General features: G+C 37.2%; 1 protein-coding gene across 1 annotated transcript in view; it reads right to left on the bottom strand.

Moving 5' to 3' along the window:
- dock1 (dedicator of cytokinesis 1) overlaps window positions 1–27061 on the bottom strand; it is a 432222-nt gene that overhangs the window by 22949 nt on the left and 382212 nt on the right. Inside the window, exons 43-46 of the mRNA XM_052026984.1 lie at window positions 23990–24074; window positions 22480–22566; window positions 14924–15100; window positions 13284–13367 (exon numbers count right to left, since the gene is read on the bottom strand). Of these exons, the coding sequence (XP_051882944.1) occupies window positions 13284–13367; window positions 14924–15100; window positions 22480–22566; window positions 23990–24074 (433 nt within the window). The remainder of the gene's footprint in view (window positions 1–13283; window positions 13368–14923; window positions 15101–22479; window positions 22567–23989; window positions 24075–27061) is intronic.

Genomic DNA, 27061 nt, shown 5'->3' with positions numbered 1-27061 from the left:
GCTCAGCTGAATAGATGTAGTACTTACATGTATCAAAAGGCTCCCAGAATCAATCCCTCAGGGTTGTGCCCCTAAAGATTTCTTCAAAGTAGATTCACTAAAAGTGAAGGAATCATGTGGGGGTGGGGGTGGGTTCCAGGAAACCTGGCACTGACCATGAGAATAATTTTCTCATGATCAATGATTATTTGGACACTGAGTAAGTAGGCTCTTTCTATTCATGAAAATTCTATTCGTGAGTTCGGAGTTTTTCAGGGAATCCCTGCAATGCTTGTACATGGTTGTGAATGTTTCACCAGTCACGTGCTAGGCCCCATCATTGTTGAGGTTAGGCATGTTTTTGGAACCTCCTCTTATTGTTAGCTGTTTAATTGTCTGCCATTATTCACAACTGGATATGTAGGTCCGCAGAGCTTTGATCTGATCTGCTGGTTGTAAGATTGTTTAGCTTCGTCTATTGCATGTTGTTTTTTTGCTATTTAGCACGCAAGCTTTGCTATTTAGCATGCAGTATTGCAACTTCACCGGCTGGCACCTCAAATTTAGATATACCTGGTGCTACTCATGGCAGGCCCATTCTGCACTTCCCATAGATCTCCCAGCTTGATATTAACAGTAGAGTTAGGAATATGTTGAGTTATGAGGTCACATTTTATGGTAGAAATCATGCTGCTGCTACTCATGGTCCACAGCGGCTCATTGGTGCCCAGCTTTGAGCTCCCAGATCTGTTCCTAGACTACCTCACATAACACATTTGTAGTGTCACACATGATGGAGGGTGTGCTCAGTGTAAAGGCAGGAATTTGTCTCCATAAGGATTGTATGGATGTAACTTCTACAAATGCTATAGACAGATTCATCTGCCACAGCAAGATCGGAGAGGACGAGCTCAATTAGGTATCTCCCTTCTGCTGATTCACCCATGATCTGCTGCATAACCAGTCTGGCAGCCATGTCCTGCAGGACTCAGTCAGCTAGGTCTGTGGTGGTTCTACCAAGCAACTTTTGGTGATGGACATTGAAATCCTCCACTCAGGGTACATTCTGTGCCCTTTTTCCTTCCACTGCTTCTTTCAAGTTGTTGTTCTGCATGGAGCAGTTATCTGCTGAGGAAGGATAATTATCAGGTTTCCTTACCTATGTTCGACCTGATGCTATGAGACTTCATGGGATCTGGACTCAATATTGAGGACTCCAAAGGGCTACTCCCTCCCAGCTGTATACTATTGTGTGCCTTCTCTGGTGGGGTTGTCATGTTGGTAGACCAGGACGTGTTTGGATTACGATGGAGGAATTATAATCCATGGGCACAGATCCTTGTGCAATTTAAGTTCAGCTAATAATCTAGAATTTGGGCAGGGGAAGAAAGACAACTAGTCTGAGTAATAAAAAGCTGCTGGATTGTCACAAAAAAAATATCTGATTCACTAATATCCTTCAGGAGAGGAAATCTGCTATCTTAACCAGCTGCTCCAGATCCACCCCACAGAATTCCACATGGTGACATATGGAAATGAGCTGCCAGAGGAAGTGGTAGAGGCACGTTTAAAAAGCATTTGAACAGCTACATGGCCAGGAAAGTTTTACAGGGATATGGGCCAAACACAGATAAATGGGACTAGCTCAGGAAGGCTGCTGCAAGTAAGTTTTTCATTGCACCTCTGCATACATATACTAGTGCATATTATAATAAACTCGACTTTAACTTTGACCTTGGTCGACATGTTGATCCGCAAGGCCTGTATCTGTGCTGTATGACTTGAATTTGGTACATTGTCTGTAAGGTATGATTCTCCGGGTATAATTATGCCAGGCAGTTACTTTACTAGTCTGTGGGACAGCTCTCTCAATTTAGATGCTTCTCCTTAGTTGCTTGTGAGGAAGTTTTTGCAACATTGATTGGACTGTGAGCAGCTTGTTGCATCTAAAATTGATGCCTAGGTTAATGACAGGTAGGCCATCCAGTTTTATTCCTTCACAGTTTAAACACAATGGTATTGATACAATTTAGTGGCTAACTAGACCAAAACAGAGAGCACATTGGAGGCAACCACTGGGGTGGTCTGGAGTCACAGGTAGATGTTCTCTATCAAAAGATATCAATGAATCAGATTGTTCTTTTTTTAAATGAAAATTCAGTTGCTTTTCATGGTCATTGTTCGTCAATGATCGGCTTTCTTCCTCTTCCTCTGCCGAAATTGCAGTTTATTATCAGAATTTAAATTCCACTGGTGCTGTGGTGGGATTTGAATTTGGGTCTTTGGGTCGTTAGTCCGAGTCTCTGGATTACTCATCTGGTAATTTAACTGCTGTGCCACCACCATGCACTTGTTGTGATTTTACCCAGAAATGGCCACAAACATGATTTACCCTGGGTTAAATCAATTTTTAATTGCATTGCGGAGAAAAAAAAACTCTGCCATCCAATTTCTAATATCTACCTCAGTTCAAAGGAAATAACACCAGTAAGTTCAATTTCCCAAAGTAGCTAAAATTGTGACAAAGCATACTTAAATTAGTTTTTGATTATACATCAGTATCTATACCTTGGGACTCAATTCTGCACATACTTGTCCTTAAGTGTTGTCATTGAAAGAGGCAGAACCAGTGGGGATAGGTACCATACCAGAAATCATTTATTAGAACAAACTTCCAGCATATCTGCATGAAGCAGGGATATTTACTGAATTAATGTGACAGTAGGAACCCAATGTATAGCAACTATGTCATTAAGAAGGTGTCATAAGCAAGATTTTTTTTAAATACTAACGTGTTCTGTCTGTTTATCCTACCCTGATAAGGCAGTGATGACAACTTGGATATGGATAAAAATTTATTTTTTTTTTTACAGAAAATCGAGATCAGTGAATTTAGAACAGAGAGGACAAGTAGAACTGATGTGGAGATTGAAATCATGGAAGAACAAGGGTGAAGGAAGAATATAGAGATGACATCCTCACCTTCCTCTACTACTGTTCATCTCAGCTCATTCCCCATAATTGACTACAGTACTACCTTTCAGATTGCATCTAGAACATCTTCAGGAATAAACTTTCTTCTTGCTTAAACAGTGCTACATTTGCTATTTCTACCCTATCTATGCCCCTCATAATTTTATCAACCATCTCTCAGGTCACCCCTCAGCCTCCTTCGCTCCAGGTGAAACAGTCCGAGCCTATCCAATCTCTCCTTATAAATCAAGCCCTCCAGTACAGGCAACATCCTTGAGGATCTTTACTGCACCTCTTTAGCTTGATCACATCTTTTCTATTGCGTGGCGACCAGAACTGCACACAATACTCCAAATGCAACCTAACCAACAACTTACACAACTGTAACATGACATCCCAACTCCTATACTCAGTGCCTCAGCTGATGAAGACAGCCAAACCATACACCTTCTTCACCAGCTTGTCTGCCTGCGACACCACTTTCAGGGGCTTGCTGTTCAATATCATTCCCCAGGGCCCTGTTATTCACTGACCAGGTTTAACTCCCCAAATGCATCACTTTGCAGTTATCCAAGTTAAATGCCATCAACACTTTCTTTGTCCACTCTCCTAGTTGATCTCGATCCTGTTGAAACCTTAGACAACCTTCTTCATTGTCCACTATACCACCAACCTTGGTGTCATCTGCAAGCTTACTAATCATGCCACCTACATACTCTTCCCAATCAATATATATGAACAATAATGGACCCACTACCAATCCCTGTGGCATTCCACTTTTGTGACATTCCACATGTGACACACATCACAGGTCTCCAATCCGAACAGCAATCCTCCACTACCACCCCTCTGCTTCCTACCATCAAGCCAATTTTGCATCCAATTTGCTATCTCATCCTCGATCCCATGTATTCTAACCTTCTAGACTTGCCTGTCATGTGAGACCTTGTCAATGGCTTTGCTAAAGTCCATGCAGACAACATCCACAGCCCTGCCCTGGTCAATCCCCTTGGTCACCTCCTCAAAAAACTCAGTCTAATCTGTGAGACCCAATCTCCCATGAACAAAGCCATGCTGACTGTCCCCAACCAGTCCTTATCTTTCCAAATATAAATTGATCCTGTCCCTCAGAATCACTTCCACTAACCCTCCCACCACTGATGTAAGGCTCAGCAACCTGTAGTTCCTTGGCTTGTCTTTGCAGCCCTTCTTAAATAAAGGCACAGCAGTAGCCATCCTTCAGTCTTCCAGTACCTCACCTGTGGCTACAAAGATATAAAAATCTCTGCCAGGGCATGAGCAAACTCCTCCCTTGCTTCCCACAATGTCCTAGGATACATGCGGTTAGATCCCAGGGATATATGCACCTTTATGTCCTTCAAGACTGCAAACACCTCCTTTGTAATGTCGACATGCTTCAGGATATCATTGTTCTCTTCCCTGAATTCACTAACTTCCACGTCCTTCTCCACGGTAAATAAAGATGAGAAGTACTCATTTAAGGCCTCGCTCATTTCCCATGGCTCCACATGAAGGTTACAACACTGATCCTCAAGGGGACCTACTCTCCTCTTAATTAGCCTTTTGCTCTTAATATACTTACAGAATCTTTTAGAATTCTTCTTTAGTTTACTTGCCAAGGATATCTTATGGCTTCTTTTTGCCCTCCAAATTTCCTTCATAAGTGTACTCCTACATCCCTTATACTCATCAAGAGTCTCGCTTGATCTCAGCTACCTCTACCTGACATATGCCTCTTTTTTCTTCACCAGAGCCTCAATATCCCATGTCAACTAGGTCACGATGAACCTTCGTAAATGAATAGGGTAGGTTAGTTACGTGGATAGATTGCAGAAGCTGGAGTTCTTAGTACAGGGGAGGTTGAAAGGAGACTTTTTGGAGGCTTCTAAAATTATGTAGGGCATGGAGAAAGTAGATAGAGAGAAACTGTTCTCATTGGCAGAAGAGTAAAGAACCAGAGGACAAAGAATGAAGATGTTTGGCAAAATAATCAAAAGTGACATGAAGAAATTTTCTTTTAAGCACAGGGAATAGTTAGAATCTGGAATGCACTACCAGGAATAGGTTGGTCCCCACTGTCTTTATCATTGGTAGGCCGAATTGATGCGGTCAAGATGAATATTTTACCAACATTTTTGTATTTATTTCAAGTGATTCCTACTTTTGTCCCAAAATCTTTTTTTGACACTATTGATTCTAAAATTCTTTCATATATTTGGCAGAATAAAAACCCAATGTTAAGTAAGAAATATTTACAAAAACTAAAAAAGGATGGTGGTATGGCCCAGCCTAACTTTAGATTATACTATTGGGCAATTAATATCAGATATTTAATTTTTTGGATACAAGATTTAGACGTAATTCAATGTCGCAAATGGGTACACCTTGAGCATCAATCAGTACACGGATTTTCATTAGTTTCCATTTTAGGAGCTTCACTCCCTTTTGCACTTACCAAATTAAGTAAACATATGATTAACCCAATAGTTAAACATACAATACGAATATGGTTTCAATTTCATAAATTTTTTGGATTGAATAAATTTAACTTGTCAAGTCTCATTCAATCTAATTTTTTCTTTCAACCATCCAGAGTTGACTCAGTTTTTCCTATTGGAAAAGGAAGGGAATAATATGTTTTTGTGATTTATTCATTGATAACTGTTTTTCATCTTTTGAACAATTGTCTAACAAATACAATTTGTATAGATCACACTTTTATTGATATTTGCAGATTAGAATTTTTTAAAAGCTACTGTACCCTCTTTTCCGACACCATGTAAAACTGAAATTACGGAAAAAATTTTAGGTCTTAATCCTTATCAGAAGGGCTTGACAGCAATAATCTATGATTTAATTATGAAAATATATCCAGAATCACTGGACAAAATTAAGAATGAATGGGAAAGTGAACTCCAGACATCTTTACCTACAGAGACTTGGAAGAAAGTTCTTCATTAATACATCTTCAGGGTGTGCCAGACACTCTTTGATACAGTTTAAGGTAGTTCACAGGACCCAATTGTCAAAAGCTAGCCCGTTTTTATCACCATATAAATTCTATATGTGACAAATGTAAATCGAATGTGGCTTCTCTGACACATATGTTTTGGTCCTGTCCTCTTTTGGAAAAATATTGGAAAGACATTTTAAACATTATTTCAACTGTATTAAATATTGATTTACAACCTCACCCTATCACTGCAATTTTTGGATTACCAAGGATAGAGTCTGGCCATTTATCTGCTTCCGCTTACTGTATGATTGCCTTTGTCACATTAATGGCCAAACGATCCATTTTGCTTAAATGGAAGGATCCAATACCCCCTACTACTTTTCAATGGTTCTCTCAAACTATATCATGTTTAAACTTAGAAAAAATTAGGAGTGGTACTGTTGATCCTTCGCTTAAATTTGAAGATATTTGGAGTCCATTTATTCAATACTTTCACATGATATAGATCCCTTTTCAATAACTTTTCAATTTAGAGGAACGGAGTTGATGACATAATATTGCTCTGTTTCTATTGAGAAATTTCAGTCCAGTTTTTTCTTTTTTTTTGTCTTCTTTTTGAAATTTTTTTTTAAGTTTGGTTTGATATATTATTTACAATTTTTTATTGATTTGGGGATTTTTTTTCTTTTCTTTTATATGCACAATAAATCTTTTCCTTTCCTTTTATATTATATTCATCTAAGAGATCGTGAGATCTAAAGATTTCTTTAATATTTTATTATTCTTTATGATTATCTATGCCACGATTGTTCTCTTGATCTCTTTGTATTACATGTACAATCATTGATGTTATATATTAATATATATTAATTTGGAAACTAATAAAAAGATTGAAAAAGAAAAAAAGAAAAGGAATGGGGTGGAGGCAGATTCAGCTGAAACAATCAAAAGAAGTGGGGAAGTATCTGAAAGAAATGAACTTGAGGGCTATGGACGCAATTGGATGAATGTTTCAATGGCAAAGTCAGCACTTACTGTCCATCTATAACTGTTCCTCTGAGGGCAATGATGAATCACCTTGAAAGACAGCAGTCTGTGAAATGAATATACATCTAAAATATATAGCAATATTTTTTATATTTCGAGTTGAGTAGGTTGCTGAGCCATTTTAGGGGACAGGAAAAATTCAGCAATATTGTGGGTTTGCATTCATATTTAGGTATACTTCCTACTCAGAAGATGACGCTCTATCTTGCAGCCACCTTTGTTTGCCTCATAGGCTCTAAAGCTCCCAACAGAGTTCCCTCTTCCTCAATTGTGCCCATTCTTTTAACTGCCTAGATCCCAGACTAGATTTCCGTCTCTAATTCTCTTAAGACTCACTACCTTTCTCTCCTTTACAAAACTATTACTTTGATCAACTTCTGCTTACACCTCCTGACAGCTCACTTGTCTTGATTATAATTTGGTGAAGAAAGTGGGCTTTTTTGTGCAATAAATGTTTTATCAATATAGCTTGTGGTTGGTGCTGTCTATCTAAAAGTGATGCAAAGGGTTTGGTGGAGATAACTGAGATAGGATTGTGATACAAAGGCACCTGATGGTCTGAAAAAAAGATCAATGACACTTTGGAACTGATTTTTCAGTCTCCTTTTTTTCTACATCAAAACATCCTTCCTCTGTGACCCCAACTACAGTCCAATACTATCAAATCCGACTATGCCAAAAGTACAAGAGGCTTTCTTAATCCCCTGAAACTTAGAATTTACAGGACCTCTGCTCCCTAACCCATGGATCCACTGCTCACTTACCTATACTCAGGAATTCCAGTCTGTGCTCTTTGGTCTCTGTAATGCCAAAGATCCTTTTGCAGTACTCCTTTATCCAGAGGTTACCTCTAATAATAATACTTCAACCATTCAATTCTTGAACCAACTGGCACAACCCTAATCACTACAGTTTAGCAACACTATGACCACTTTGCACTAAAATGGATTATTTTTCTCTAATTGTGTTTTTTTCTTGTAAAAACAGTGTATAATTTATGTTTGTCTTCTGAACGTTATGTGCCTGTGATGCTACTGCAAGTAAGTTTTTCATTGCACCTGTGTACTTGTGTATATGACAAAAAACTTGACTTTGACTTTAATAGTTATAATCAATGGAACTTCTATTTCAAATACTTTGAGAACTGGGAACCCCCCCTCCCCCCCCCATCCTAGTTACTAAGCATGTTACCAGGAACATTTTTAATAGTGTCCCTGTATCCTCATACCCTCCTTGTACCCTAATAATCAGTATTCCTAATGACTCTCCTTAGTCTAATTCTATTTTCATACAGGTGCCAAATTCTATGAAGTTTAGAATGCCAGCATGTGCCTACCACTATGTACATACAATGGCAGAAAATGTTACTTTAATTAGGTTTCCTTCATCATCTTCTTTGTAAAATATTCTTTGACTTTAGCTTTTATTTTAATAGATGTATGGTTAGCATTTAGAATAAAACTGAAACATTCCCATAATTATCGATAACATGGTTTATTTCTTACTTTATGGATTAGGTTCTATTTTAGACATTACTTTTTTTGTTCTATCCTAATTTGAAAATGCAAGGATGACACAATATATGAACAATTTTATATTTTGTGGAGAATGGTTTGATAGTAATTGGAATGCTGTGTCCCTTATCCTTCTCTTGTGTAACTGAGGGCATAGAATAATGCGTGGGAAGCTGGTGAATGAGATGAGATATAGATTGGTGGAAGAAGCTTTTGAGGATTTGTACAACTGCAAGAATAAAATAAATGTGCTTTTAAACATTCACCTAAAAGTCAGAAACTCACCCACACATTAAAAAAGATTGAATTCTTTTCAGTAAGAACTCAGCTCCTTGAGAGGATAGAATTTGTCCCTGAAATTGGCTTTTGATTCAGATGATGGCATGTGCAAAAATGCTGGATAATCTCATTATCTCTGATATAGCAGTAATGATGCTGTGCTTAGTAGTTGATACAGATCATTATCCACCATACAATTCAATTTGCAAAGAACATAAGTTCTCTTCTTTGAAATAAAAACAGAAAATCCTAGGAATACTCAGCAGATCAGGCAGGTTGGTGACCTTACATTAGAATGGTCTGACAAAACTCACGCACCTGAAACATTAACACTATTTCTCTCCCTGTAGCCTCTATCTGACCTTCTCAGTATTTTCAGCAATTTCTCTTCTTTATTTCAAATATCCAGCACCTGTAGTTCTTTATTTTATGAATATCCTTTTTTTCTATGATCATCGGTAACCAGGTACATACAATGACTTGGTTTGATTTTGGTATTGACTTCAACTGCATTCTGAAAGTAGCTAACAAACCAATACCACAACCGCAATGCAATTACAATATTTTCAACCATAGCCTTTTTAATACTAAAGTAGCTTAAGTCTTCTTGCCTGTTCCACCTTAAGTGCACAGAGAGCAGATGGCCCTTAATTTTAACTGCCCCATTTAGTGAAAAGCAGATGGCAGGGAATTAAGTTACAGCAGTGCACCTGAACACTACTTTACACCCACACTCCCCTTGTACAGTTCTCTTTAAACATGCAGATAGGGGTGCAATGAAGGTTGGGTTACAGAAATGGCAGGTAGCAGAGTGGCAAGCACATGCTGCCATTCTAAGCTAAATAAAGGAGCAGTGGTGGCTTCACCACTTGTCCATACCTATGGAAAATGGGTGCCAACATCAGTATTTTTGTCTTGATAATGGCGTTTCTGTGGTCCTAATAGCTTAGAATGCAGTGTACTTTTAATTATCTCTATTTGTGCTTATCTTAATATTGTTAATCATAGTCCTAACGAGGCAATCATCCAGCTCTTTTTGTAAATGTTAATTGACACAGCAGTAACTGACTGTCTCATCTCAATTTCAGCTATTCTGTGGAGAAAATTAAATTTTCCTGTTCCACATCTTGCTTCCATTTGTATGCATTGCCTGTTCTCACTTTAAAGAGATTCGAGTGCCGTAACCATTTCAGTTCTAGATGGTTCAGAGTAATTCTGATCTCTCAGGGCTGGCCAGCTGTGGGACTGGAAATGGGCATTTTTACAGTAATCAAAAAAAGCAAAACCCTTGAATGCTGGACATTTTATGTAAAAACACAAAGTTGGAAATACTTAACACCTGCTGTTTTCTCAGATAGTAATTGCTGCTAATGACTGGCATTTTTAGCTGCTGTAAATGACTTTTGCTTCATCTCCCCATACCATTTTCGATTACCTCGCATGTCATACCTTTCATCATTTGATTATTCCTGCTTTTTACCATACCACATATCTTCCCTTTCATCTCTGCCTTTCCCTGCCTCCATCCTTGCTCAAAATCCTTAACATCTCTAACTTTGTGCAATTCTGATGACAATATTCAACTTGAAACAGCAACTATTTCTCTCTTCATAGAATGAAAATTTAAAAAACTGCAGATGCTGGTAATCTATAGTAAATTACAGAAAATGCAGGAAATACTCGGCAGGTCAGGCTGCATCTTTGGGAAGAGAAACAGAGCTAATGACTCAGGTCACACACCTTTTGTCAGAACTGTGAAGGAGAAAAAAGAAGCTCATTAAGCTGTCAGGAGAATAGGGGAGGATGGGGGACGTCTCCGACTGGGTAAAAACCGGGGTGACAAAGGGGATAAACTGTAAGTGAGTGGGAGCAGTTACAGAGTGAGAACGTAGCCAAAAGAATGTAGGAGTTACAAAATGCAGAGCAGGAAGACATGCCTGACAGGTCAGGCTAGGCATGTGCTCCTCTTCCAGAGAGGGAATTGCCAAGGGAACAGTCCCTGCAATACCAACAGCTGATGAGAGGGGAAGATGTGTCTGGTGGTGAAAGCTCTTGGTGGAAATTGCAGGGAATGATCTGTTGAATCATACCCACCAATCACCCCCCTTCTTAGACCACTTTCCCTTGTACCTGCAGGCGGTGCAACACTTGTCCTTTTACCTCTTCCCTTCCCACCATCCACGGACCCAAGTAGTCTTTCCAGGTGAAGCTGCGATTCACTTGTGCTTCTTCCAATCCAGTGTACTATATTCAGTATTCACAATGTGTTCTCCTCTACATTGCAGAAACAAAAGGCGGATGGAATGACCACTTTGTGAAGCACCTGCCTTCAATCTGCTGGGGCGACTCTGAGCTTCTTGGTCCCTGCCACTTTAATTCTCCGTCCCACTCTGGCCTATTGGTCTGTGTCCTCCTGCACTGTTACAATGAGGCCCAATGCAAGCTTGAGGAACACCACTTTATCTTCCTTCTGGCCACGCTGTAGTTTTCAGGACTCAATATTGAACTTCGCAATTTCAGCTAACTTGATTTCTCTGTCTGGGTCAGTCATCCACCTGTGATGTTGAATCAGTTCATTTGTTTTCTTTTTCTCCCTGGAAGTAGAGGACAGGCCCAGCCTGACCTGCTGGATGTCCTCCTGCTCTGCATTTTGTAAGTCCTATATTCTTTTCTCTATGTTCTCACTCTCTAACTGCTCCCATTCACTCACTGACCAGACAATCTTGTTTACAGCTTATCCCCATGGTCACTCCAGTTTTAGCCCATCAGAAACTCACCTTCTCCCCCATTCTCCCTGCAGCTTAACAAGCTTCTTTTTCTCTCCTACCTAGTTCTGACAAAGGGACTTTGACCTAAAATATTAACTGTTTCTCTTCTCACAGATGCAGCCTGACCTACTGAGTATTTCCAGCATTTTTTGTTTTTCATAAATTCATAAGAATAAAGTTATTTCTGTAATCTTTATTTCATGTTTTCAATATCCATCATGTTTTGCTTTTGTATTTTATCATAGGAAGTAGAAAATGCACTGCAAATATATGTAATAAATACTTTAAAATAGCTTCCCGTTTATATTATATTTATGGATCTGCTTTTAAGTACTTTATTTCATTTTTATTCTTCCCACTTTATGCACTTTAAATCAATTCTCATTAAGTTTTTCAAGATTTAAATTAATACTTTGCGCTCACTAGTAAGTTCTTCTGGCTAACATAAAACTAAACCCCAGCTTAATTTATTTTACAAAAGCCAAATTACATATCTTGAGGAATTCAAATCACACTTTTAACTCTATTGGTTTATTATCCAAAAAGCCTGCTTTTTATATTCTATGGCACAATACTTGGCTTCACTTCAACGAGGATAGGAAGTAATACCTCCAGTACTCACCTCCCTAACATATGGGCATATGATGCTTTACCCAGAACAATGATCTAACAAACAGAATAAAGAACACATTTATAATTCACTGATACCTCAGGTGTTTCAACAGCCAGAGCTAGGTTTAAGGGATTGACTTTTTTTTTCACTTCCCACAAGGATATAATTAGCAAGTGTTACATCCTTATAAATAAAAATTACCAAAGAAAGAACTATCTTTGCATCTAGTAACTTGACATCCTAATGAAATAGAGTGCAAAAAAATCTGTGAGTATATATTTTACTTTGGTTGAAGCCAGATACTTTGGGCACAGTGACAATACAGGCAGACTACTGGCTGGGCTAACCTTGCAGATGGATACCCAGAGAGTAAGCTTGGATTAGTCTCGGAAATGGGCCCATTTTCAATTGTCTGCGTGGCACTAATGAAGCATTTGCAACTTTCTTCTAAAAAAAACTAAACATCTGAGAGCTGTTCCACCACTGAAGTCAAGATTTTAATTCCAGCTAAATGCTAGCTCTCCTTCATTTAAGATTGAGTAACATGTTATCTTGAATAAAAATAATTTGTTATTTTCCTTTGTACACAATTTTGAACTTAATGGTTTTTCAATAAGTTTTTACTTTTCATTATTAGTTCTATCATCAACCTAACGTAATATGACATATTTGAGTAAGTTAGATTGATGGGCCATAATATCAGGATCAGGGTGTTAGAGAAAGCAAGGATACCATGAATGTCAGGAAAAAATAAAACAATTCTCCATCTATCAGCAAAGGTGGCAAAATGCTGAAGATTATAAAATCCTGGGTGAAGAATTTTATGAATTCCTATCATAGATTTTACTGAAAATATCATTGACGCACAAGAGGCTATGACTGAAAGATACAATATGCAGAAATATACATTGAAAATATTACTATGTTGTTTAGTTCCATGGGGGGGATTATCTACTGTCACTTCTGTGGCACAATCTTTGCTTATGATCTTGTGACATTTATTTTGTCAGATGATATGACAGATACCTTTTCACCAGGAAAATTGCTGAGCTTATTTTCTATCTCAGATGAAGTGAGTTTATTCTCTTCAATGTGTCCAGCATCTCAGACATTTAAATTCATATAGGCTTTACCTGCCATGCTATCAGGTCTTTGAGCTTTTCAATCTTTTCATGGTCTTCACCGTGTTCTTGCATGTATTTTTCAGTGAAAAATGCCTAATTTGAAAACGGAGCACACAAACAGTTTTATTAAAGGTAATTAGAATCTATTTTTAAGCAGTATTTCACAATAGAGCCCACATGTCTTGAAGTGACACTATAATGACTGGAAATGTGTTGGGAATTAGGAATTAAACATATTAGCTTATAACTGCAAGCATTAGTAAACACACATGAACTAAGAAAATTAGGTACAAAAGAATGTGCAAAAGTTTGCTCAAGAAATTAATTTATCCAAACCGGTTCTAAAATATTATGTATAGTTAAAAGAACAGAGCAAACTATTTATATATAGATATGTTGGGATGGTAGTATTAATATTAATTTACTGGTGAAGTATCCTGCGGTCTGGTTTACTGATTCAGACATGGGTTTAAATCCCACCATTGCAGCTGGTGCGATTTAAATTCAGGTAATTAAAGTGAAAAAAATGGTGACACAAGGCAACTGAATTACTTGATTAAAGTCTCATCCAATTCACTAATGTCCTTAGCTGGTCTGGCCTGTGTGTAACTATAGAACCAGAAAAGTGATTGATTTGAAACTCTGGATAGCTAACAAGGGCAATTACAGATGGACGGTTATATGCTGGTGATGTCCACAGTGCATGAGCACTTAATTTAAAACAAAAGTCTCATTATTCAATGAATTTTGATACTGAAATTTAAGAAGGTTTTAAAAGGGTATGGTGGTTAAGTTACCAGACCAGTAATGCAGAGGCCGGAGTTGAAATCCCATCAGAGCAGTTATGGAATTTAAATATGCTAATAATCTTGAATTAAGTAAAAAAAAGGTCAGGAAGATCACAAAACTAAAGACATATCTCCTATTTTTACTCTGTCCATCTACTATGTGATTCCAGACCAACCAATGTCATTAGATGGTCTAGCAAGGATAATTAAGGATAAGTAATAAATGCTAGCCCTACATTTGAGTAAGAAAGTAAGACCACAGATGTAGAAGCAGAAATAGGCCATTCGACCCATCGAGTCTGCTCTGCCATTCAATCATGGCTGATTATTTTTCATCCCCATTATCCCTGTAACCCTTAACCCCAGTCAAGAACCTACCTATCTCTGCCTTCAATACAGCCAATGACATGGCCCCCACCGCCCTCTGTGGCACTGAATTCCATAGATTCACCACCCTCCAGCTGAAGAAATTCCTCATTTCAGCTTTAAAGGGACATCCCTTTATTCTGAGGCTGTGCCCTCAGATCGTAGACTCTCCTACTAATGGAAGCATCCTTTCTGCGTCCACTCTATTCAGACCTTTCTGTATCCGGTAGTTTTCACTGAGATCCTCCCTCGTCCTTCTGAACTCCATCGAGTACAGGCCCAGAGAAATCAAACACTCCTCACACGTTAAGTCTTTCAATCCCGGGATCATTCTCGCGAACCTCCTCTGGACCCATTCCAGGGCCAGCACATCTTTCCTTAGATATGGGGCTCAAAATTGCTCACAATATGCCAAGTGCAGTCTGACCAATGCCTTTTAAAGCTTCAGCAGTACATCCTTGCTTTTAAATACATTTTTAAAAAACTTAAACAAACCTTTTCATAATTAGTGAAACCCCCCATTACTGCAGGATCCACAATTCCATTCAGCAGCATGGAGAGAGGATTAATAGGCAAGTTTGGATCATTCATGTGCTGTTGAACCATGTTATTGATCTTCTCATTTGTTAACTGCATTGTTTCTATTGCATTCTCCAAAGGACTTATCTCAACCTGCAAGACAGACAGTACATAATCTTCAAAGTGATATGTTCTACTTTAAGTAATTAATTTCTTCCTTTCTTTTTCAGTCTTTTTATTAGTTTTCAAATTAATACAGATTAGTATATAACAACAATGTTTGTACATGTAATACAAAGAGATCAAGAGAACAATCATGGCATAGATAATCATAAAGAACAATAAAATATAAAAAAAATCTGTAGATCCCACGATCTCTTAGTAAATGAATATAATATAAAAGGAAAGAAAAAGATTTATTATGTATATAAAAAAAAGAAAGAAAAATCCCCAAATCAATAAAAAAAATTATAAATATATCAAACCAAACTAAACAGAAAAATTTAAAAAAAACAAAAAAGAAAAAAAAAATTCTTAAACCTTTCTAAATGTGTTCTCATATTATGGTATAATGTTCATGAAACTATACAGTAAAATATTTTAATTTTCTTTAAGATAGATAGATATGTTTTTCACATCATTAACCTTCCATCACGTTCACAATTTACAAACTGAAAGAAAATTCAGGTTACAAATAACTTATAAACAGGTGTAAGAAATAATGAGATACAACTATTTCAAATTATGTCAGCTCCAGAAGGTACTTTCCTCAAAGTCATGTCTCTGAGAAGTCACCAACCTAAGAATTGTGCCTGAAGGTACAATCAGGCGAGATATATAAAATTAAGCATGTTAAAATGATTTAGTTTGCTTGAAGCAATGTTACAATATCGTTCCTAGAACAATGAAATTCATGCCATGGATAACCTAGGCTTTTGGATTTTAGTGAGTTGTTATTCAACTCTGCAATCAGGTTTAAACTGTTAAGATACATCATGTGAACCTTCAATGCTGCACTTTAATCTAATATTACAAAGAAAAAATGGCCCAGATTTTGCAGTAAGCACTGAATGAATGATAATGCTATATTTATACTTCTCAGAGAAATTTTATGGGATTGCAAGTGACATCCAAGCCAGTAGGAGTTTGATAGAGTGCAGAACCCTAAACTGGAAGTTCAGGGCCTCTGAACAGGACAAGGAATTAAGTGCTGCAAAGAAAAATATCATCATCTTTGGGCCCCATCACAAATTCTATTCTTTAGCTGAAAACTCCAATTCTCTCCCCGGTAACTCTCCAAAAAATCTCTTCACAACCTTGGTGTAATTTTTGGCACCCATTTGAGTTTCTGATCTCATTCCTGCGCCTTCACTAAGACCTCTGTAATATCATCCAATTATGAACCCACTTCAGCTTACCTTCTTCTGAAGTTTGTCTGTGCCTTTAGCATTTCTAGACTTCATAATTGCTATGAATCCCATTAGCTGGGCTCCTTTATTCTATGAAAATGATGTTATCAAAACCACTGCTGGCCATGTGCTAATTTGCACCAGTCCCTGTTCACTCATCACTTCTGTGTACTTGTCTACATTAGCTTAAGAAACACTTTGATTTAAAACATTTTTTTTTGTTTTCAAATTCCTTGATGACCTCACTCCTTCCCTTTTCCTTAAATCCTCATCATCCTTACAACCCTCTGAGATATTTGCAGTCCTCTAAATCAGGCCTCTTGGTCATTTCCAAATGCAAATATTATGCTAATAGAACAGGCCTAAACTCTGGAATTCTTTCCCTAAACCTTTCCACCTTTCCTCCTTCAAAATGCAACTTAAAATCAACCTCTTTGGCCAAATTTTAGTCATCTCTCTTTATGTGGTGTGGCATCATTTTTTTTTGCTACATGTGCTACATAAATGAAAGTTGTTATCGTTATACCTCTTTAACCAATGGCTGGGTATTGAGAGTAGCTCCCATACATTCTTCATCAACACCACTTAAGTTACAATGAAAAGACTCTGGAAGAGACAGTCACCAGCCTACTCCCTATGAATTGCTGCCATATGCACCAGTCCAGTGGCACACTAAGACTCAACAGATTTTCACACTTGACAATTGCCTACAGCATCCTGCACAGCATAGCCAAAAGGACAACTCAGCCTTTGCCTGAATGACCAGAAGAAGAGAAGGGGAAGGATGACCTGGAGGTGGAAGGGAATATGCCCAAAGAGAAATGCAGTATAATGATCAGCATCAGGCATGAGTTATCCAGTACACAAGAATTACAGCATGTACAGTGGGAAGGGAAACCCTATTCAGATGTACAATCACACGCAATTTAACCATCCGGCAATTCTCCTGAATACCTTACTCCACATTTACATCATTATCATGCACATACACCATTAACTGGCTATGCACAAAACTGCAAGTATTTGTTCTCAATGAGCAAAGGACAGTGCAAAACAGTGCTGTGCCAAGGTTAAAAAGGTGACTCATGAATTTGGCAACAATGTTCCACCAATGCAAAAAATATGCTCCATCCTGCAAGTCCCATGGATCTACAACACCTGTGGTTTTGGCATCCTCATCAAGGAAAGGACATGCGTAAGAATGCATTTTTACCATCAAGGATCCTTTCCTTAGCATTCCATTGAGTTAAATGATCTTTAGCAGTTTGCTTCGTAGATATTTATGTAACATTGTTGGTTATTGTTAATAAGTAGTGCATGAGATTCTGTCACTCTTGAAGTACAGGCAACATAGATTTGTCCTTATTTTTTGTGCCTGTCCACTAGTGATTACTGATCTTGAAGCCTAAATCTCTCCACCCAATCAGTCTCCAGCTTCTTACCCTTTGGAAAACATCCTATTTCCTTTTCTGGAAAAGTACACCTCACTTTTCTGCAGTGAACATCATCTGCTCCAGTTTTGATCCCATTGAAATTTATTGTTCCAACCTACACTATCTACTTTGCCACTTAACAATCCACAAGTCAAGATATATAGTTCTTTTTTGAAGTCATTTTTAAATACAGAGAAGTGTTGCAAAGTGCAGATACGATCCTTGGATGACATCATGTCACAATCTGCCAATATGAACAAATACCATTATTCCTACTATCTTCTATCAACCATTCAATCACAAACCAAAACAATAAAATGTATCTAATTCCAAGCATTCTCATTGTTTTTAATAAACTTCTATTATGGTCTTTGAACATAAGTATATTTAGCACCCAGAGATTCCCCTACCTACATTGGTTGTCTGTCTTCAGACTCATCTGAAGATTCATCATTATATTTTAAAATTTTATTCTGAATTTAGTTAGCTTCTGCTGTTGGTATTTTTAAATTTCTTTTATTCACATCCTCTATTGTAAAGACCAAATACAAGACAGCTGTTTAATTCGTACTTTCCTAATTTCCTAGAACAATATCAAAGATATTCTTGAACTACTCTGGTGTTTTTACAATTTTATATCTATATCTATGTGTATAATATATATATATTTATTATAGAGCAATCACAAAGAGTCTGGCAAGCATAATAATTAGAGATTTGGATGTGAACTTATTGGTCGTGGTTGCACAGATGGTCAGATTCTCACATGCCAAATTTCAAATGTGACTGAGAATTTGATGATAGCAAGTCACATATTCCATTTACAAAACTAGATTGAAGTGTTCACAGATGCCTATTAAGATGGGAAAGTAAAACATAATACTGCCCTCCTGTGAATGAGTCAACAGAAAAATGATGTCAAAAGTAATACTAATGCTATTGTCACATTTAAGAGTATTGTTTAGTTAATTTGGCTTCTTTTTAAAATAACAAAGCTTTTATCTATGCTATTCTGCTCAAAGTATGAATTGAAAATTAATTCACTGTAAAGTCATCTGAACTACCTCATAGCAATGTTGCTCTGTGAATAGATAGGCTTGCAAGCAAGATAATTTGATGAGCTCTATCAAACACCATCCCATGCAAAGACAGCAATAGACTAATTATATCAAAGGAAATTTTAGAACTTGGTACAGAAGTGACCTAAATTCATGTTTCTGCTCATAAACAATACAAATCAATGAGAAGGAGAGATGGGACAAAGCGCTAGAATCATATAAATAATTCTTACTGAAATCTATTCACACATACAGTACTATTAATGGCTACTGACATTTTACAACTGTGCAGTTGGCACTCTTACTTTCACTCCAAACTGTGATCATCATGCAGGATTAACAGGTACAAACTGTTTAGATGCCAAAGTAAAACATTGCTATATCTGGGATTGAACTTCAGCATATGACAATTCAAAGAAAATGTTAACCATTTTCATCAATTCCCTATCTTTTCAATATTTTTCCTAATTGCACTGAAGAATATTTTTGCGGCATTAACAAAGTTCTCCAAGAAAGGTTTTGGCCAATGGATTTAAACAGGGTAAGAAAATGAACTGGTCAACCACAATTACAAATTCATGCACTTTATTAATGCACGTTAGAGAAATCTTTCATGAAAGGAGATCCCATAGGAGCAACACAAAATTATTCAACTACACTTTAACATGTAACAGTTCAGTTAGAAGTCTGTTATAATGCTTTATACTAATCAGTGTACAGAAAGTGAACTCAACTCGCATTCTACCCTGTTCTTTATAGCTTCATCTATACATCCCACATTTATCTTGTGTAAACTATTAACATGAACAAGAACATAACAATAACTGCAAATATTGGAATGTTACATTTATCAGTTGTTTCAGCTCCAACTTGTTTTTTTAAATCTCCATTTGCCAATAACATTACTATAGCTACCAAGCATCTCAGTTATGCTCACACCTCTACTCCGGGTGCCCTTTCTCCATTAAAACCATATGAATATACAAACAGACATAAGAGTCAGGAGCAGGAGTAGGCCATTAGGATCCTTAAGTCTGCTCTGTGCCATTCGATTAGAGCTTAGCTGATCTTAATGTAATCTGCAGTCCACTTCCACTGCTTGATTATTCAAGAAATCTTTGAAGGAGTTCCAAACACTGTATGAAAATAACTGATCACTCATTTTCACACAGTGACCCCAAGTTCTAAATTTTCCTACAAGAGAAAATATCCTTTCCACAACCACTCTATCAAGACCTTTCAGAAAATTATGTATTTCAAGTAATTTGTCTCTCAAACTTCTAAACACCAATAGATACAAGCCTAACGTCTTCATAAGACAACCTGCCCATTCCAGGTAAACCTTCTCCAAACTGTTTCTGACAATATTTACATCCTTCTTTGAATAAGCAGACTTTAACTGAAGCATAACTTCTCCACTTTTGTATTCTGTAACAATAAACAATAATATTGTTAGCTTTCTGTTCTGTGTTGACCACTGCCAGATGGACTTGTGGTCAAAGACATTCTTCCTTTGGAACTTTCCTACAAATGACAGGTAGTGCAGCAAAATCCAACTGAATGAAACACTGTGTGGCAGCAAGGCCAGGCTCATCCTTCACAACACCGGGAACGGGTAGAACCTCAGCACATAGTGACATTAATTGTATATGTACTTCAGTGCTATGATTATCTTATTCTTTTAATTTCAAAAGTAAATTTTATTCATAAAACATATATAACAAGAAGTACTAAAACAGTACATACCTTTCTTTACGTTCATAGTATTGTCCAGTCTACACATTCATGGTGTTGTCAATCTACACATTCATATGTTACCAGATCAACACATTCTACATGCAAAGCCCCAATGCCATTCGTGGCTTCTATGAACCACACCATATTTGCGGGGATGACACATGTCCCAGCCCTTCAGTGTCAAGTGGCAGCAGGACCTTCAACTGCAGTCCTTCCCCACAAAGCCTTTGCATTGGCTGCACAAACTGTGTCCCTTAGCATGAATTCCTGCAGTCTGGAACTTGCTAGGTAGCAGCATTGACTTAGGGACATCTCATTGTACTGGGAAATCAACAAGTTTCAGGAAGACCACAATGTGTTTTTCACTAAGTTGATGATCTACCAGCAACACCAAAACAGACTTGATCTGACTGGCAACGATATTGGACGTGATCTTGTGATCCACATTCAACAATGGGATGGGTTGCCATTTCCTGATGACTACACTCTCCCCCTTCTGCTATTTGATGAGGGTGATGATGCCCTTCCTCATGAATTCTGACATACTGCCAGCTGGAAACATAGCAATGTACACTTCTAGCAGTTATGTATCCATCCAGTCCCACAGAGCTAAGTACAGCTTGGCCAGTAAGCCGTTGCAATCGAGAGTTTTGTTCATCTCAGACGAACGGAGCTCGTCAGCTCCTTCAGGATCGGCGGCGGGCCGAGACTCTTCTGCTTCTCCATGATAGAGGACAAGAAGTTCCAGGAACCTGTGCTGTCTGTGACCTTTTTGTTGTACAGATCGGCATAGAAGTATTCGCAGTTCCTCAATGTGTCCATCTGCTAGGATGTTACTGAATCATCCTCTTCTTAAACCCATGGATTACAGAGCTTCTGGTGAACCTTTTGGAAGAAGTGCCAGCATATCTCATCTTGCTCCATGTAGTGGACTCTGGATTGGAAGAAAATCTTGGAGGATTTTGAGGTAAAGAGTGAGTGCTGGGTCTTCACCTCTTCAAGTTCCTCTCTCACATCCATCCACCTCAACTGCATAAGGAGAAGATTCTGCAAATTTGCCTGGAGTTGACGCAATTCCCTCTGATTCTGCTTGCTTTCTGAACACCTTTGAGGATGAAGCACCTCTTGTTCTCCCACCAGTGTACTGGGGAGTCAAAGAGGGGCTTCACAGTTCTCCAACCTGTGTAATCTTTCTTTAGTTCCTCAATGTTCTGCGGGGTCAACAGCTCGCCATTCATCGCAGCCTGGTGAGCTTCTTTGGACACTGATTAGCATCACCTGAACTTCAGGTTGATATGCTGGGCACATATTCAGTTCATGCTGGCCACTTTGGAGTGGAAACAGATACACATTGAATTTTATGTCCTTAACCTTTAATGATTGCTTTCCATTTAATTAAAACCTTTTGTTGTATTAATCTTTTATTACAATAAATCCATATAACAATTGGTTAAATAATTTGTGTAACAATCAATTTAGATCGTTTAGATTTAAATATAGATAAAACATTTTTTAAACAGAAAGCAATCTTAAAAATATGGAAACTCTGGAAATGTTATTGCAAAATTGGTGCATAGTTTTTGTAAAATTCTAAGTTGACAGATAAGTCTAGGAAATCTGCACAATTAATTCAATCTAATTAAGAACTAGCTACATAAGTTTTAACTATTAATATTCATTCCAGGTAAGTTACTAATCATTGTAATACTTATAGCTGTGTACTGATCAATCTTAAATCAAAAATTACAACATGATTTAGTTTGTTGCATGTGCCACATTCACATATATCTGTTGACCAGAGTGCCTATAAAGACTATGCAGACAAATTATATTCATGTTATCTACATGCTCATTTTGGAAGACAATTGATTATGGACAATCTAGGTCACGCTTACCATTGAGTCAGATTTGACTTCAAACCATCGCAGAATGCCAGGTAATTTGTATGCTGTCACGTAAGTGGTCCTTTCAATCCACATATTCTGTGGAAACAATTTCAAGCAATTAGCCCAAGCTTTGGAAAAACAAAGCTTCTGAGAATCAGTCACTAACTTCTACATTTGAATCTATTCTATGCCTAACTGCACTAAACAACAGCACAATTTAAAATATACTTGACTCTTCAGATTATTATTCATATTGTACAACTCAAAATACTGTACTTACTTTATTGTATCAGTTTTTTTTTCATGTCATGTTTGTTGGGAGCTATAATTGCTGCAAATTTGAATATTTTCCACCCACTGCCATCAACATGGGTATATAAGGCTATACAGTTATTTCTAAACAGCAGGATATCTGCCATTGATATGGATTACAAAATCTGGCCTGTACAAATTTTCTGAACTACTGAACAGGTAAATAATCAAAAGTCTAGAAAAATAATAGATATTTAAGATTGTATTAAAGAGTTCAGATCATTAAAAATAAGAGAGGCTTGAGTGATCACAGACACTATAGTTAAATACAATCTTTACCATTCGTTCTGTAGTTTCTTATACTGAGAATTTACTGCAATGGATGATGGTACAAACTTGTAAATATCTACATTGGTAATTCACACCAGTATGGAAAATTAAATGAGACCACAGAAAATTAAGTTCTGTTGAACAGTAAATTAGAATAAAATTCATCAAACAGCCAATAATTACAACATCATCCTCTCTTAGCTGAGGAATGCATACTAATACTGAAAAATGCACTGTAAAAATTAGCATTGTTAGAAACTGTTTGCTTAATAGCTATTTCTTCTTGATTCCATCAATTATGCCTTCTCTATTTTATATTTTCCATGCATGCATAAACAAAAATCCTTTACTTTTGTATCATGTAAGTGTTGGAGTGTGGGAAGCTTCCTGACTGGATCAGAATTTAGCTTAATCAGAAGAAACAATCGGTACATGAAGTTGCATTAGAATGGAAGATGGTGGTAGCAAAGGATAGCAATTAGTGGGATACCCTGGGGATCAGTGCTAAGGCCATTACTGTTTACATTGCACATAAAAATTTAATCAGTTTCATGATTTTGAAAAGTAGAGACAAAATGATTCAACAAATCTATAAGCAGGGGTATAAACTCAGTAAAAGAAGACAAACAGTTTATATTAGTTTTCAACTACTTCAACAGATGATAGTGAAATAAATTGCAGGCTTAGAAAATAGCACATTTTGCTTTTGGTAGACCACACATGCCTTTACCAACTTTGTTCACTCTAATATACTCCTCTTTCATTAATTCTACTATTAGCTGGGAGTTCACTAAATTAGTTACCAATTAAAAGGGAATAAATAAAGGAGATGACTTTTATGAGCTTACTGAACCTATGCATACTACAACTGTACAAGAAATTGTTGGCAAATACAATTATTTATCTGATAGATGTACAATTTAAAAAAATGTATTACAGCAAATTCATTATCTGGATCTTTCTCTCCTTTCCTGACTGGTCTTGAATACTGGAATCGTTGCACCTCATTCACGGTGTAAAAACTGGAAAACAAAAATCACAAAACATAGTACCAAAAGATGTAAATAAGTCAAAACAAGTTGGATCAAATCCTTAGATAAATTTTAGAGTACTCCCATGTTAGAAAAGGAATTAAAATTACGTTTATTAGAAGTACAATTTATAAATACAGTTGCATTTTCTGTAAAAGATAATTAATATTTTATACCCTGACATTAAAACTTACTTGATTAAATATTTAAGCAAAACTGGCAAACATCATTTATTCCTTGTTGTGCAATTTATTAATAGGAATAAAATGAATTGCAAAAAGAATTAAAGCTGGATAATTCATGACAGCAAGGGGGTTTGTCATAAAATCATCATCATTGAAACGCATAGAAGAAATCCAGCTTTCAAATCACTCCTATAGTATGTACTCACAAACTCTTAGGTAATCATTTTAGTTTCTTATGTTCTTACAATGACAGGTGGTGTACTCTGTATTACCAGAAGAGCCACAGCCTCAACACCGTTGTTCCAAATCATTCCATATTTTTTGTGAAATTTCATAATTCCAAATAGAAATTGTGCTATGGTACTACGATACAGATAATACATAATACAAAATTCAATTCCATGCCATATTAACCAAGTTCTTAGACTGTTTAAAAAGAAATGGGTTAACATCTGATTAACAGAGGAGGAGGTTTCAGACTCAGGAGTATATCTACATTGGCATCATGGGGTAATAGGCTTTAAAAGATAACTTTTATATTACTGATAAATTTCACCAAGCTAACTGCTGGGTCGAGATTCTGAATAGTTCATGCTAATTATGCAGTGTTATATGTCACGTGCACAGCAGATCTCAGATCTTAGAAATGTATGGACTGAATAAAACAATGAAAGCTCGATCATAACATAGTCTCAGGTATTTTCCTGATATTAACTGCAATTGCCATTCAACTAGAAATTCATGACTCAGTTGAACACTCACCAGCTGGACCCACTAGCTTTTCCCTGTTTCCCAACATGTCTCTATGGTTAGTCTTTTCAATAGCTAACAATTATGCTACAATAGATCTACCATCTATTTATAAAACTTTGGAACTATCCAAATTAGTCCTACACCCAGTCCTTTTCCCTATAATATTTCAAATTAGTCCTCTTCAAGAATATATATTACCTGATATATCCCAGATAGCAAATTACAGGTCATCTAAGACACTGACGCTCAGTCCTAGAGGAGGAAGTATATTTAACATAATTTCACACTCAATCCCAGAGAGGGGAAAGGGCAGTGGAGGTGATTTTTTAATCAACTGAAAGATACTCCAAGGTGACCAAGATAGAGTCTTCAGTGGAAAGAAGAGTCTGGCCTGTGTTTAGCACAATGTAAGAAATAATTAAAGGCAATTTTACAAATCATATCTACATTTCCTATGTATTGATTGGTTACACCAATGTAAATAGTGAATTCCTTGAGTTAATTCTCACAGGTTTAAAACACAGAACAATGAACAACATCAGCAGAATAAAACCCTTTCACAATTAAGCAGTTTATTAAATACTAAGGCAACATCTTTGGTTAGTTAGAAACAGACTTTTGTGTGACTCTAAGTTGGGCCCGATAAGAAAGGATCCCATAATCTGGTTACCTGTCTGGGAACTAGCAAGAAGTACATTCAGCAGATAAATGAAATTCTTTCATAGGACTGAGAGGAGTCCATTTTGTATGACTGTCCTTATCAGTGGCTTCCCTTTTCATTGGATAACTAAGTGGAAAAACATAGTTGAATCTTCACAATGGCCCACCAGCAACTCCATACCTGAAATATATTTTTATACACTGGGATCCCATAAGAGAAAAAGGTAGATACAGGAAAGGGGAGACAGCAGGTAGGAGAGACAGAGAGGGGGGTGAAGAGATGAAGCACAGGCATGTTAAGTTTCATAAAGACTACTGGTTTCTGTTGTGCCTTGAAGACATTGTTGTGGTTCAATCACCACCCTTCCTCTGGAAGTCCAGATACTGCAACTCTTTATTTAATCAATACAAACATGCAAGGGAGAATTTCTACGAGAGTCAATTTATTAGAGTATACTGATTTTTATACATATCTGAGACAATGATTGACAGTTCATAAATACTGATGCAACTGCACATTACAATCTGACAGTGGACAGATGACCATGTTAGCTGACCCCACAAGCTACCCATGTTGCCCACAATCCCTTGTATAAGAGAAAGGTATTTGACTTTCAACTAGATTTCATCTTTGAGTTCACCCTTCAATCCTACCTCCCAATTCTCCAAGTAGCAAAGCAATTACTATTATTGTCTAATGTCCGTGTCCAAATGTCCTTGTACCATCTGGTATGACTTGAATAGCCAGCAGTGAGTAATGACTCCATTGATCCTGGCCTTCAGAAACTTTTACTTAGGTTGAGTATCCAATCAAGCTTTGCCAAGTCAGTTCACAATATTTTAAAAATGCAGAATATTCTTGCAGCTTATACAATTAGTTGCAACCTGAGTTACAACCTGTAAATTGGTGGACCTGGGAAAACAGTCCCTTACTCCTGGGCAGAGACATTAGGACCAATAGGAAGAAATAACTAGAGAGATCAATGCTAGGAGTGATACCTGAGAATTTAGTCCCAGTGTGAGGAATTTCAAAGATTTCACATATCTGGTCAAAATCCATGGGGACACTAACATACCACCACATGCAGTACTGCACTTATACATTCATTATTAAAGTACTCAAGTAAATCACTCTCCATCCACAGTTACAGTTATGCGAATATAGACTTTGCACTATACTTGTTATTATGCATTCCTCTCGAGCAGAGAGTAGCTCAGAACTACAAACTGCAGTAGACTGGGGGAGGTAGTTTCCATGCCTAGAAGATCAGTATGCTGCAAGAGTACAAGCGATGATGGGTGCTATGGCAGCTAGGCTCACTGGCGGATCAGGGATCATTCAGCACAACTGTATGCGGGTATCTCATCTGTGTTCTAACA

Source organism: Pristis pectinata, chromosome 12 (genome assembly GCF_009764475.1).
Source record: "Pristis pectinata isolate sPriPec2 chromosome 12, sPriPec2.1.pri, whole genome shotgun sequence".
NCBI classification, from domain to species: domain Eukaryota; kingdom Metazoa; phylum Chordata; class Chondrichthyes; order Rhinopristiformes; family Pristidae; genus Pristis; species Pristis pectinata.
Note: the sequence above shows the minus strand (reverse complement) of the source record. Positions and strands in the feature narration are given on the sequence as shown.